The following is a 12,516-nucleotide window of genomic DNA, read 5'->3' on the forward strand; positions in this document are numbered from 1 at the left end:
ATAACTTAATGATGAAATTTAAAATAACCAATTGGTGTTTTCAAATATAGATATAAAATGCAGGTTTTTAATGTTTTTTTTTTGAAAATTTTCCCACTGCATTTGCACTGAATTTCCACAAAGACTGACAATAAAAGTACCAGTAATATGCGTTTAGATCGGTTTGTTTTTTTCACATCTATGTGCTTACATCATTTTCCATCCCACAAGAAAAAAGGATATCTATTCTCTTTTATGTTTATCTTCATTTTAAATCCTGAAACCAGAAATAAAACGGTGGTTCCATAAAAACAATGATACATTATATGAATTTCTTACGGATTATATGGATCTATAAGTTGACTTTTTTTTTTTCCCCAAAAGTCATGTGACATTCGCGGCTCTGACTGCGTTTCATTTGGCTGCCCCGAGAGCAAAAATGGCTCTTTACCTTGTAAAGGTTGTGGTGAATTAATTGGCACTGTTCAACAAAATCATAAAGTAATCTGTTTCAAACCGCAGAACTAAAATCCTGTATCCCAAAGCGACCGGTGCTTACCAGGTATCCGTATGAAGGACCATCCGTGGCGAGGCTGGAGGGCCATCAGCCCCCCGGGGCATTGTGGGTGGATGGCGTTGGCCCTCGTGCGCCAATCTGAGGCGAGTTCAGGGGAGCCGTACAGAAAGCACTGCTTGTAGACCGTCCCCCCACCGCCGCGCATCACCCGCCACTCGTACTCGGCACTCCGGTCGGCACAATACCGCTCCATGGGAACTGCCGTCACCTAGGCAACCAGAGATAAATTGAGTGATGGAGAGGAAAGATTGAGAGTTTTTTTTTTTTTTTTTGCTTTTTAAAATAACATTGAATCTGAATAAATTAGATTAGATGCATGCTCCTGTAATGTAACTATAATGTCATTACGGTTTTAATGAATCAGCAGGTTCTCATTGTGTGTGTCCGCGTGTGTTTGTGTGTGTGGGGGGGTGGGGGGGATTGGGAGGAAGCCTAACAACTGAAGAACAACCTGCGTGAAGAGCTCTTTTTAGAGGCTCTGTTTGTTTTAAGTGCAGCTGGAGGGCCTGACAGTCACCCCCACTCCCCAGCCACACACACACACACATGCACACACACACACACACACACACACACACACGCACACACACACACACATTTAATAGATGAGAGCTTCTCATTGTTAAAACCAACAAAAAGCAGTGCTTCCCTCTTTTACTGCCACGACCACCCAAACGCAGTCAAACCATCCACACAAATCGGTGTGCTGGCGCATTTTCGTTGCGCTCTGACCTTGGGCGCGGCGGCCAGCAGGAACTTGGGTGGCAGCGTGGCTTCACAGGGTCGGAGCGTGGAGGTGGCAGAGTTTCTGTCGTGGATCCTCACATCTGTGTGGCCCAGGATGCCAGGCCTGGAGGCTGTAAACACCAGATCCTGAAGGACAGACACAGACACACACACACACACACACACACACACACACACACGCACACACAAAAAGTGTATAAATGATGAGAGGTGAGTTAATTCCTGAACTCCTAAAACAGCAATTAATCTCAAGTTGAACTGTGGAAAAATGGAGTAATAAAAAAAGATATTAAAGATGTGTAAAACTAAGTAAGAGTATCCAGGGGTCACTGAGTGCAGAGGGGCTCCTGGATTTTCTAACTTCTCTGTCTGCATAATTAAACTGAGCTGACTAAATTACTAAAACTTTTACATAATAAGTCCCATAAAGTCTTAAATCGCTGTGCTAAATCTAAGATTACCAAAGCTGAAATGTGCTGATTAAAATGTGTGAGAGTGAAAATTGACTGTATAACAGCTGAATATAACATTTGGCCAAGAAGGTGTGAAACAAATTTATACATCAATACATTTTCGGAACAAACGTACTTCGTGATAACAAGTAATCTAAGAATAATGCAGAGAGGTTGAGTTTAGGGCAGCATGTAGGAGTGTTTACCATTGGTGTGTCGTCTCACTGTGGCTACACAGTGCCACCTAGTGGCAGACAGAGAAACAGCTTCGCAGAAAACATTTAACCAAATGTAGGCGCAGACACCCAATGCTGATGGTTTCTCTACATAAAATACAGTGCATTAAAAAACCTATTTACATATATTTTTTGGCAAATCAAACTACAGGTTTATTAGTTTATTAGGATTTTACGCGCTAGATCAAAATGAAATCGTGCAAAATCTGCAAATTGTAAAGTCATATGATGTCATATAAATGTTTTATTAAAAAATGTGGCTTGAATTTGTCATTTACCAACACTTTTTAAAACCACGTTTTAGTGCAAGTCTTTAGATGTCAATGATTTCATAAGGAACAGTGCATGTTAATCAACACAAGTACATCAAAACAACCATGTAAACCTGCCAGAATGGAACAAAGGGCTAATTTTCATCTGTAGTAAAATAAATGTACATTATAAAATATAAAGTACAGAAAATTACAAGAAATGGTTTATAATGGTACAAAAATGAGCAATTTTAAAAAGCTAGTCACACTCACAAAAACATCTGTTAATTCAAATATTTTAATTTAAAACATGAAAGCGACTGTTTAAATGATTTTCTAAAACTGCTCTAATTTGTTGCACAGAACTCTCATTAGGGTGTCTTAAAACAAATGCATGCGACTCTTTTTGGAAATTCACATTCACTAACTACGTACCACTCCATGTTGGTCTAACACATTTAAAACCCTGAAGTTTGTGCGCATGACATGAACTTTTGCTAGGCACTGTAAGCGTAGCATTCCGTGGTTATATGTGCAGGAATATTCAGACCCTGCTCCTCCACAGGAGCGCCAGAAGAACCGATTATAAAAACTGACCACAATGTCAATCATTCAGCCAGACAACAACGATGAGCCAAGGAGAGAGCCGTGGCGCTCTGTGCCAGCGGCACAGAGCTTTGCAAGCAAAAGGAGCAGCTGTAGGAAGCGGGCCAAAATCACAGGAGTGGGAGTCTGGGGGTTAGCGTGGCCAAACAGCACATACACAGTCTAAACACTCCTGGTATCCACAGGTTTCCAGGTTTTACTTTGGCCGCTCCGGGAGAGGAAGCCGAGATGTAATTCAGCTGTGATGAGGCCGTCAGAGGAAGAGGAGGATGAAATTACCCAAGCAGTGTACTCCAACACTGACGAGGGTTGGTGATATGACACAAATCTGGCCACAAGCAACTGTTAACTGGGCAAAAGTTGACTGGACATGAACTGCTGAACTTCTCTTGAAGCTCCTAGCAAACAAATCAGATGCATTTTTGTCCCCTGGTGGTCTGCATATTTAAACTGGCAGAGGCGGCGATTCCCATAATAATAATAAAAAATAAAAAAAATCCCCAAAAAACTATGAATAATGCACTGTCTCGATCCAGCCACGTACCTCGCAGCTGCAGAGTCCTACACATGAAACGGTTTGTGCGCGCCTGAAAAGAGCTGTGTTGTGCTGCGTCTATCCCCGAGGTAAAACTTTGGCAAGCATTTCAAACTACTAAGCTGTTTTAAGGGAACAAAAAAAAAACAAAAAAAACAATACAATGTCTTTTTTTTTTCCCTCACTGAATGTTTTGTTCTCTCCCACAAACCACCAAAACAACCAATCATTGTTATGAGACTCGTTTGCCTGTTGTTTGGCAGACGAGCTAAGTTTCAGTTATTTTGTATGGGAAAAATTACACTCGTTTTAAGTTTATTTCTGTCGAGTACAAGGCCGGGCATTTATCGTATTGTTTGTTATTTATCATGATAGGAATTTTGATTTACCATTTTCAGGGATGCTGCAGGTTCCACCAACTCAAATTGAAGACTTTTTAAGACCATCGTGACTAGAATTTAAGACCAATATCCTCACAGAAGTGTTCAACCTTCATTCAGCCAACAAGCTTTAAATTTGTACTTACCCACGAGAGAAGCCAAAGGCTGGCTAGCCAGCTAGAGTATAATAGCAGTGAATAACCGCTAGCTTACAATTTCGAATGCAATAAGGATGTCTGAGTGCGACACAAACTTTTGCCTGGCAGAAAAGTCCCACACAAAAAAACATTAACTGAATATACAAGGTTAAATAGTCCTTTCATGATAAATTTAAGACCTGTGATTAACATATTAAAGGCCAACTTACGTTTAAAAACTAATTTAGGACATTTTAAGGCTAAACTGTGGATTTTTGGGATCGCTGGTTTTATTGTTTTCTCTGCTGCTGTTTCATTGAGCCAAAGAATACATTTGAAAATACGGCTAAACACAGTTACTGTGTGCCGTTTAGTGATACGAATCACATTTCTTTGTCCTAAAGAAGTGCAATACGAATATTTAAGGGCAGCATTTGCGTGTATGGGGCTCTGGTTGCTATGCCATGCAGTCACAACTATTGCTTAATTTTGAACGATCTGCAATCAACCAATACTTACATGTGGAACCAACCTTACCCGCCGATCTTGTCTACATCTGCATAAGTCTGAAAATCTGGCACCGTCACGTTTCGCTCTGCTGTGTTAGAGGGCTGACTGACAGACTCGCCCACAATCACATCTGTAGTTGCACAGTTAACACTTTTCATCTCACTGTTGTCAACTTGGCAACTTTTGCATACCAGATCAGGCTGTTTTAAGGATCAGCGAAAACAGAAATTGGTGCAGCTTCAATTTTTCCCATTGGATATTGGATTCTTTATCTCCTTAAAATCACATTTTAATTATGTTTTTTTTTAGTGTTTAATGTCTTCAACATTTCACAAGAAAATGGAAGGTAGCTACCTACAATTTTCTTCTTCACAACCCGTGTGTGTCTCTCTGTTTTTTTATTTAACTCACCTGGAGGACGGGACTGGTTTGTGTGTTGGGGAAGGCGGTCGGTCTGTTGAGCCACAGGATCAGATCCTTGTGAGAAAGACACACACTCTTGTGCTGTATCCCCCCTCTGTCGCCTTCGTCTTGATGCTCCCCGACGGGGTCGAACAGGCGCTGATAGTGGAGCCGGTAAGCAGCTTTCAGGGACAGGAAAAGACCTAACCACCTGGGAGGCAGACACAAAAAACACAACATCTAATTACAAACATTGAACCCCAAAACAAAAGTAAGGTAAGCGATGCAGAATAATCGCTTCCATCAGATTAAATCCCAAGCGAGCAAACGGATGACTTTCAACGCTCACCTCACTAAGGTGCCTTGCAGCATCATATTGGACATTTCTGCTGGTGACACGTCAATAAAGCGCAAGAAGGAGAAGCAGCTTCCTTTTTCGTCATCTGAGAAAAGAACAGCCAAATGACGTCGCACACAGAGAGGAGTTGTTGCCACTTTTTTAGGTTTTCTGCTTGGTGCTCACCTTTCCTATGAAAAAGGGACTGCTGGATGTGATGTGGCGAAAAAGGAGTTAACAGCACTTGTAGTAATCTGAGAAAGATGAGAACAGATACAAGATTGGGTTATGACGCTAGGTGTGAGGAGCAACACCATCAGAATGCCAGGTATTAGAAAAGTATTTACACCCTTAGATATCCAGGATTCACTGGAATTTGATTTGGATTTTATGTGACAGACCAACATAAAAGAAATTTTAGCTCAGTATAACTATTACAGCTGGAAAAAGACAAAATAGAATAATGCACATGAGATGTCCAGAACTAAATCTGAGGTTTTTTGTGACAAGACTTGAACAGACAGTTTCCATCCAATCTGACTGAACCTGAGATATGCGTTTTGAAAAAAAACTGGTGGAGACACTAAAAACATGTGTGAGGAAATGATTAGCTTTTAACGACTTTGGAAATTAAGCAGCAGCTTTGATTGAGCTGGTGTTTTTTGGTTTGTTTGGGTTTTTTTTAGAAAGACTGAGTGGAGCAGAGCGTACTTGTTCTTGGCCTGGTTGTGTGTGCGGACGAGACCATGACGGTAGAGAAACTTGGAGATGACGTATGGCTTGACGGACATGTGGAAAGGGGAGCGGGTTTCCTGACGCTCAAACAGGTCGGGGTGGTTGCAAACCTGCACACAAAACCATGCAATGAAAAGTGGTTCTATCTGAAAATACAATTTGTGAATACATGATTTTGTGGATAACTAGGAAAATATGCAGAAAAAAAAGTCAAGTAGTTTCACTTAATTGGGTTTACTTTGGAGACTGAACAGAAAGAAAAAAACAAAGGCAACAAACAGCACATGCCTTCCTAAACTGCATGACCAGGTTCATGAGCGAGGAAGTGGTGCTGCTGGCCTGCTGGGACGTGCCCATGGAAGACTGGAGGAGATCCTCGATGGAGATCTTGTTCCTCAGAGCCTGGTAGAGCAACCTCTGGCGGGACGTCAGCTGGCAGTAGGTCAGGATCTCGATCTGCAGAGCGGGAGAAGACAAAGTTGCTTTGAACAACACATTCATTGGGCCTCTCGCGGTGTAACGGTGGGACGGGCGACCTGTAAAAAGTGGCTATGGTCCTGGATGTGTCAGTTTCCTGTCTGGTAACTGTCAATACAGGCCATCGCATTCATCAACGGGACTCACAGTTTATCATGATATGTCTTAAAAAATATATGTTTACATGTTTTTGCTCGCTTTCTTTGCTAAAATAAAAACGACAGAAAATATTTTCAAAAAAGTGGCCCTTTATTTTAATCAGAACTTCTGTGAATTGTAAGACAGAGAAAAGTTTTGTTCAATTATGAGAATATAGTCATAATATTAATCAAAAACAGCCACAATGTTACCAGACAAAAAAAAAAAAAACATTTTAAAATTATAAAAAAAAGAAAAGTTGTTTTAATGAGAACAAATTTTCTGGTTTTCAGGTTCTAGCCTGACCGGCTCAGTTTGTGTGATTCTTTCTTCGAATTGGACACAGCTGTTTCAAAGTACTGCTACTAGTTTTATATAACAATACCATTGAGAAGAAGCAAAGGAAAGGAGCAGTTTAAATCTCTTTTATACACAATTACTATTTTTATATAATAAGTTTTTCCATCAGGTACCGAGCACTGTTAAGCTGGATCCCACATTATAATCCCAAGCTGAAGGTAAGCAGATAATCAAATGCCAGAATGACCTCACTATGCAGAAACATAATAGAAGGAAAGGAAAAGCAAAAATCAACAGAAAAACAAGAGACGACCAATGAGTGTGGAGAAGGAGGAGAAGTACGCTGGCAGGGCTGCTAGTGGGCGCCGAGATGGAGAAGTTAAAAAAGACAGATGTGGGGGAGTGATGAACTCTGCCATTCCTCTGCATACCAAAGCTTAAGTGTGTGTGTAGAAGGAGGCCCTGAGTCCAGCATACAATCAGGAGGATCTGCCAATAAAAGCTTCACTCTCAGGCTTATTGCAACACTTTACGTGTCACCGAGGTGAGCAAAGAGGCAGAAAGAGTGGAGAGCGGGGATAATTCACACAATTAGGATATGAGCTTTTATACCGTAGAGTTTTAGACGGAACTCATCTCAGAAATATATCAGTTTTCGTTGCATTTTTACAATAAAAATATGCCTAATCAATTAAAAACCCACATTCCTTCTTCTTGAAGGCAGTTCAGAACTGCAACTAATCCAAAAGATAGTTTGACCATGAGGTTTGCTCAAACAAACAAAAGTTTTTTTTGTTTTTTTTTACCTTGTCTGAGAGTTCATTTTCCACGTCCTTCTTGATCCTGCGCAGCATGAACGGCTTGAGGATCATGTGCAATCTGGAAAGTTGATCTTAAAAGAGAAAGCAAAAAAAAAACAAAAAAAAAAAAAACAACACACAACATATTACATGCAAAAGTATAAATGGCAAACTGAGAGGAACATTTCTGTTGCGCTCACTCTCATCGATGGCAGACTTGTTCTCAGCGTGGCTCTCGATGTCCTTGGAGAACCATTCGTTAAACTCTTCGTGGGAATCGAACAATGTGGGCATGATGAAGTGCAGCAGGGCCCACAGCTGAGAAATAGCAACGACATACCGTTGTTAACACTTCTGATAAGAACACATGTATTTAAATGTCTATATACACACTACAAACCTCAGCCATAGTGTTCTGGATGGGCGTCCCGGTCAGCAGGAGTCTGTTCCGACACTGGAACTGCAGGAGGATTTTCCACCGAACGCTAACCAAAAAAAAAAAGCAAACAAACACGTTTGTCACTGGTATTAACATACGATCCACCAGTATGTATTTTTTAAAGTAAGCACATTTTGATCCGTCTCCAATAAAAACTCGTATGATGCATAGCTGCACAGCTGTGGAAGTCAGTGGGAACATATTCCAGATGTTTTTGGTCGATTTTGAGCTTAAGAACAGTGTCCCTGAAATCTATATCCTGCCTGATTTATGATGTGCCGACCTCACTGAATAGCTTAACTTTGGTATCAGCTCTACAAAGTGTTAGTTCAAAAATAAATTGGCAAACTCTGTTTGATTTCAATGTCAAGAGATCGTTTCATTTTGCAGAGATCAAAATTTCTCCTTTGTCGTAACTCTGCTAGACTGAGTCTTAAAACAGCCAAGCGTAAATATCAACATAACTAGCACAGGTAGCAAAACAGACATATTAAAAATCTGCTTTACCTGGAGCTGCTTTTCAGAGCCTGGGCCTCGTCCAGAACCATGTACTGCCACTTGACCCTCTGGAAGTACTTCACATCTTGGACTACCAGCTGGTAGCTCGTGATCACCACGTGAAAAGGTGCGTTTTGTGTATAAAGTGTTTTCTAAGTAAGAATTGGCAAAAGAGACAGACGGTTACCGACTACAAGAGAAAGAAAAATGACAGAAGAGAAAATTATTGCTTAAAAGATTATAAGCAGTTATCGTCTCTGAATAGATATCTGTTTTAGTATCTCCGTTTAGCATAAATCCAGATTAGCTAGCCTGAAGCTAACAGCTAAACAGAGAAAGACAAAGACAACTCCTGCCATCTCAACAAAATCCGGTTAATGTATGCAATGCAATTTTAATAACCTATAAACAGTCATCATGTTTGCATTGAGCCATATTTTTACATAGAAGCCAAAGATTATTTACACAGGAAATGGTGGTTGGAGGCAGTGTGTCACTAAAAACCTTCCTGAGCGAAACAAGAACTGGGTTCAGAACATTTAAACCATTTATATTCAAAGTAACTACCTAAAAAAGTAAGGCAGTGTAAAAATTAATATAATAGTGTTCATGATTAGGCACAGGAAATGTTTCACCAGATTCCATGTAAAATAAGTTACTGGTGGCGGATCGCCTCCTACCTCCATTTTCTGTATGAATTATTAATGGTCCCTATGTAAAAATAAATAGATAAACAAAATAACTAATTAATAAAATACTATTCTCATGAACTAATATGAGCTTTTTTACTTTTCTCCACATTTAGGTTGTTTTAAAACAGTGGGAGTCCACTTTGGTCTCTTACTACCTGTAACCTTCAGACTTCAGGACCAGACAATCTTGATTTTAAGTGCTACTTATTTTACCAAAATAAATAACACTCCATATATTCAGTGTAATCTTATTTGTACCTGGCTCCAAAATTTCCGGATAACTTTGCGGTCGTGGGGGTTCCCCCAGTACGGCAGCACCTGCGGGACACAAATCAGCAACGTGACAAAACGCAAAAAGCTGCGTCAGCTGTTATCGGCGAATTTGCGCTGATCAAAATAATCGCAGAGTTAATCTACTCGCCCAGAAACCGCCCTCCTCTAAACCCTTCACGGCTACGATGATCAGCGAGAGAAAGAAAAAAAACAAACAAACACCAGGGATGTTCACAGGGGAAACATTCAGGGTACAGCACTCGCCGTAAATCACAGGCGAACCTCCTGATGTAGAACATGATGTGAAAAGATGTAAATGTCGCTACATAACTCAACACCAGCTGTCATTCCATTGTTTTCGGTCAGCTTTGCTCTCACAGCTCAGGAAGCTTATCTTCAGATTGTGTAATGGGGTCTTTTTGCACCCCATTAGCAAAACAAACTGGAACTGATTCGCTTCCAGAATTAATGATAAAGCATGCTGAATGCTAAGGATAACAAAGACATTTTGTGTGTGTGTGTGTGTGTGTGTGTGTGTGTGTCTGTGTGTGTGTGCGCGCGCGTGTGTGTGTGCGTGTGTGCATTTGTTTGTAATACCTTGTGGGGACGATTTTCCTGACATATGCTACGTTGTGGGGACCAGTTGCTCCTCGTGGGGACCGGAGCCTGGTCCCCACGAGGGGAAACCCTGTTTTTGGGTCAGGGGTCAGAGTTAGGGCTAAGGTATGAATTGAGTTTTGGTTAGGGTCAGGGTTAGGTATGTGATGGTTAGGGTAAGGAAAAGGGTAAAGGTAAGGTTTAGGCTGTAGAAATGAATGGAAGTCAATGGAAAGTCCCCACAAAGATAGCAACACAAACATGTGTGTGTGTGTGTGTGTGTGTGTGTGTGTGTGTGTGTGTGTGTGTGTGTGTGTGTGTGTGTGTGTGAGCCAACTTACAGCTAATATTAAGTGCCTTACAAAGGTATTTATGCTGAGATTAAATTACACACGTTTGAACTTCGCTTAGCATTTCGGCGATGTTTGAAGACAATGTCCCTCACTTTTGTTTGGGGGTATCAGAGGAACAAAAGTGTTGAAAACAATTAGAATTTTTTTTTAACATCCATGTATCCTTTTGTTTCTAACTTCATGATTATGCACTGCTTGGTGTTGGTCTATCAAGTAAAATACAGCTAAGTTACATTCAGATTTGTGCTTGCAAAGAGGAAAAAATGAAAAAAAGAAAAAGAGAAAAAAAGGGTTAAGGGTTATGAAAACATTGGCAAGTACATTCATCCAAAGGCCAGAAAGGCCAGCTATGCTATGCGAAAAGATTAGTTAAAAAAAAAAAATCTTAAAAATTCAAAATAGCCTTCTATTGAGTAAAAAAAGTATTATGTTACAATACTGTCCCCTAATGGATGTTTGTAGTACAAAAAAAAAAATCAACCAGTTTTACATTTTTGACACATAAATAGAGAAGAGGAACAGAAAAAAAAGAGAAAGGTTTCAAAGAGGAACGTTTTCTGCGGGTGTTTCCGTTGCCGCATTCGGTCGGCATTTACAGATTCCCACCTTGAATTTGGGCACAAAGCGGCTGAACTCCTGGTGCCAGTTGTTGAGCGTGGACGCCGGAGAGATGATCAGGAACGGACCCCAGATGTTGTCTCTCTGCGGGGGAAAAGAGGAGACCTCATCAGCCGCCACACCAGGTGGTCTTTGCGTATGCGGTTGAAAGTGAGACCCGAAAAACAGGAAGTCCTACGAGGAACGCAGCGCGCGTCTTTCTGTCATCGATCTAAACAAGCCGCATACAACCTTTGATTACCACTTCTTCCCTTCTTAAGAGGAAAGAGACTAAAGCTGGCAATTTCACTATTCACATGTGTGAAATCTGACATATTTACTTATGCAGTCAAATGTTCCAGCACCTGCAAAAAAAAAAAAAAAAAAGCAGAGTTGCAAACCAGGAACTCTTTAGAGGAAGCAGGTGCACAAAGAGGCAGCCCGGTAGATGTTTCCACGAGTGAAAAACAATGGAGACGAGATAAAATTCCAGCATGTTATGGAGGAGAGGTGTAAATGAGCCCGTTGCCCCTTTGACCCAGTCCTCTCTCTCTCACCTCCGCTAGGTGGGCCAGCAGGGCGATGCTTTGAACCGTCTTCCCAAGTCCCATTTCATCAGCCAAGATTCCATTAATCCCCTGTGGCAAAGAGAAGAAAACAAACGGAGAGCTAAATTACTCCATGTGGGCGTTTAATAGCGTAATTTTATGGTTTGCCAAAAAAATTATACAAAGCAAGGATTGCACAACAAAAACACCTTAAAGTTTGTGTTTTTTGATGTACGCTGACCACGCACTCTCATCTAAACACTTGATTCTTTTAGTAATACAGACAGAAAAGCTACCAATGTGCAAGAGTGTTTGCAGCGCTTTAAGTTTTTCCGCATTTCTCATTTCGCAACCTTCACAGCAACAAAATTGTGAAGTAAAAAAAAAATAAAAAAAAAAAAAAGTACTTTTTTTTTTTTTATCTGAAAAGTGTGTTTTGGATTTTCGTTGTTCTCAAACCCTGACTGTGATGCCAGATCAGAACACACGTAGCGCTTTTTCAACATTATAACGTTTAAATCGGAAACATGGAATCCATTTTCCCCTGAGGCGAGCTGAAACGCTGACTCAGCTCACCACACAACACATGTCCTTCTAACAATCCGAGACGAGGCCGTGCCCAGAAAACCTCTGCAGTGTTTTTGTTTATGGTTTCCATCTTGTGTAATAAGGTTTCGCTTTACATCTCTTCTGCGGACTGTGTAGCTAGACTCAGTATCTGACGATTTTTTTTCCCCCCTTTCTTTTTTCACACTTCCCAAAACCTTCTGCAATATTTCAGAATATTGCTGCTGAAAGACCAAAGGTTTGTTTTCTTTACAATTCATCTTCGAGGTATACTTTTTTTTTTTTTTAAAGGATAATTCATCATGTGAAGTCATACTGGTGAGAACAGACCCAGACCATGCTTGGAGAGACTC

The 12,516-nt window shown here is 40.7% G+C and overlaps 1 protein-coding gene across 4 annotated transcripts in view; it reads right to left on the minus strand.

Moving 5' to 3' along the window:
* The window catches only part of ino80 (INO80 complex ATPase subunit), a 40,948-nt gene that overhangs the window by 22,198 nt on the left and 6,234 nt on the right, over positions 1 to 12,516 (minus strand). For all 4 annotated transcript variants that reach the window (XM_088002233.1, XM_088002232.1, XM_088002231.1 and 1 more), the window contains exons 14-27: positions 11,606 to 11,686; positions 11,058 to 11,153; positions 9,487 to 9,546; positions 8,546 to 8,688; positions 8,000 to 8,084; positions 7,800 to 7,917; positions 7,606 to 7,691; positions 6,173 to 6,340; positions 5,861 to 5,994; positions 5,336 to 5,403; positions 5,162 to 5,255; positions 4,822 to 5,023; positions 1,289 to 1,429; positions 539 to 764 (exon numbers count right to left, since the gene is read on the minus strand). In XM_088002233.1, the coding sequence (XP_087858359.1) occupies positions 539 to 764; positions 1,289 to 1,429; positions 4,822 to 5,023; positions 5,162 to 5,255; positions 5,336 to 5,403; positions 5,861 to 5,994; positions 6,173 to 6,340; positions 7,606 to 7,691; positions 7,800 to 7,917; positions 8,000 to 8,084; positions 8,546 to 8,688; positions 9,487 to 9,546; positions 11,058 to 11,153; positions 11,606 to 11,686 (1,702 nt within the window). The remainder of the gene's footprint in view (positions 1 to 538; positions 765 to 1,288; positions 1,430 to 4,821; positions 5,024 to 5,161; positions 5,256 to 5,335; positions 5,404 to 5,860; positions 5,995 to 6,172; positions 6,341 to 7,605; positions 7,692 to 7,799; positions 7,918 to 7,999; positions 8,085 to 8,545; positions 8,689 to 9,486; positions 9,547 to 11,057; positions 11,154 to 11,605; positions 11,687 to 12,516) is intronic.

The sequence above is a fragment of the Poecilia mexicana genome, unplaced genomic scaffold (genome assembly GCF_051168715.1).
Source record: "Poecilia mexicana isolate PSO_F unplaced genomic scaffold, ASM5116871v1 scaffold_21, whole genome shotgun sequence".
NCBI classification, from domain to species: domain Eukaryota; kingdom Metazoa; phylum Chordata; class Actinopteri; order Cyprinodontiformes; family Poeciliidae; genus Poecilia; species Poecilia mexicana.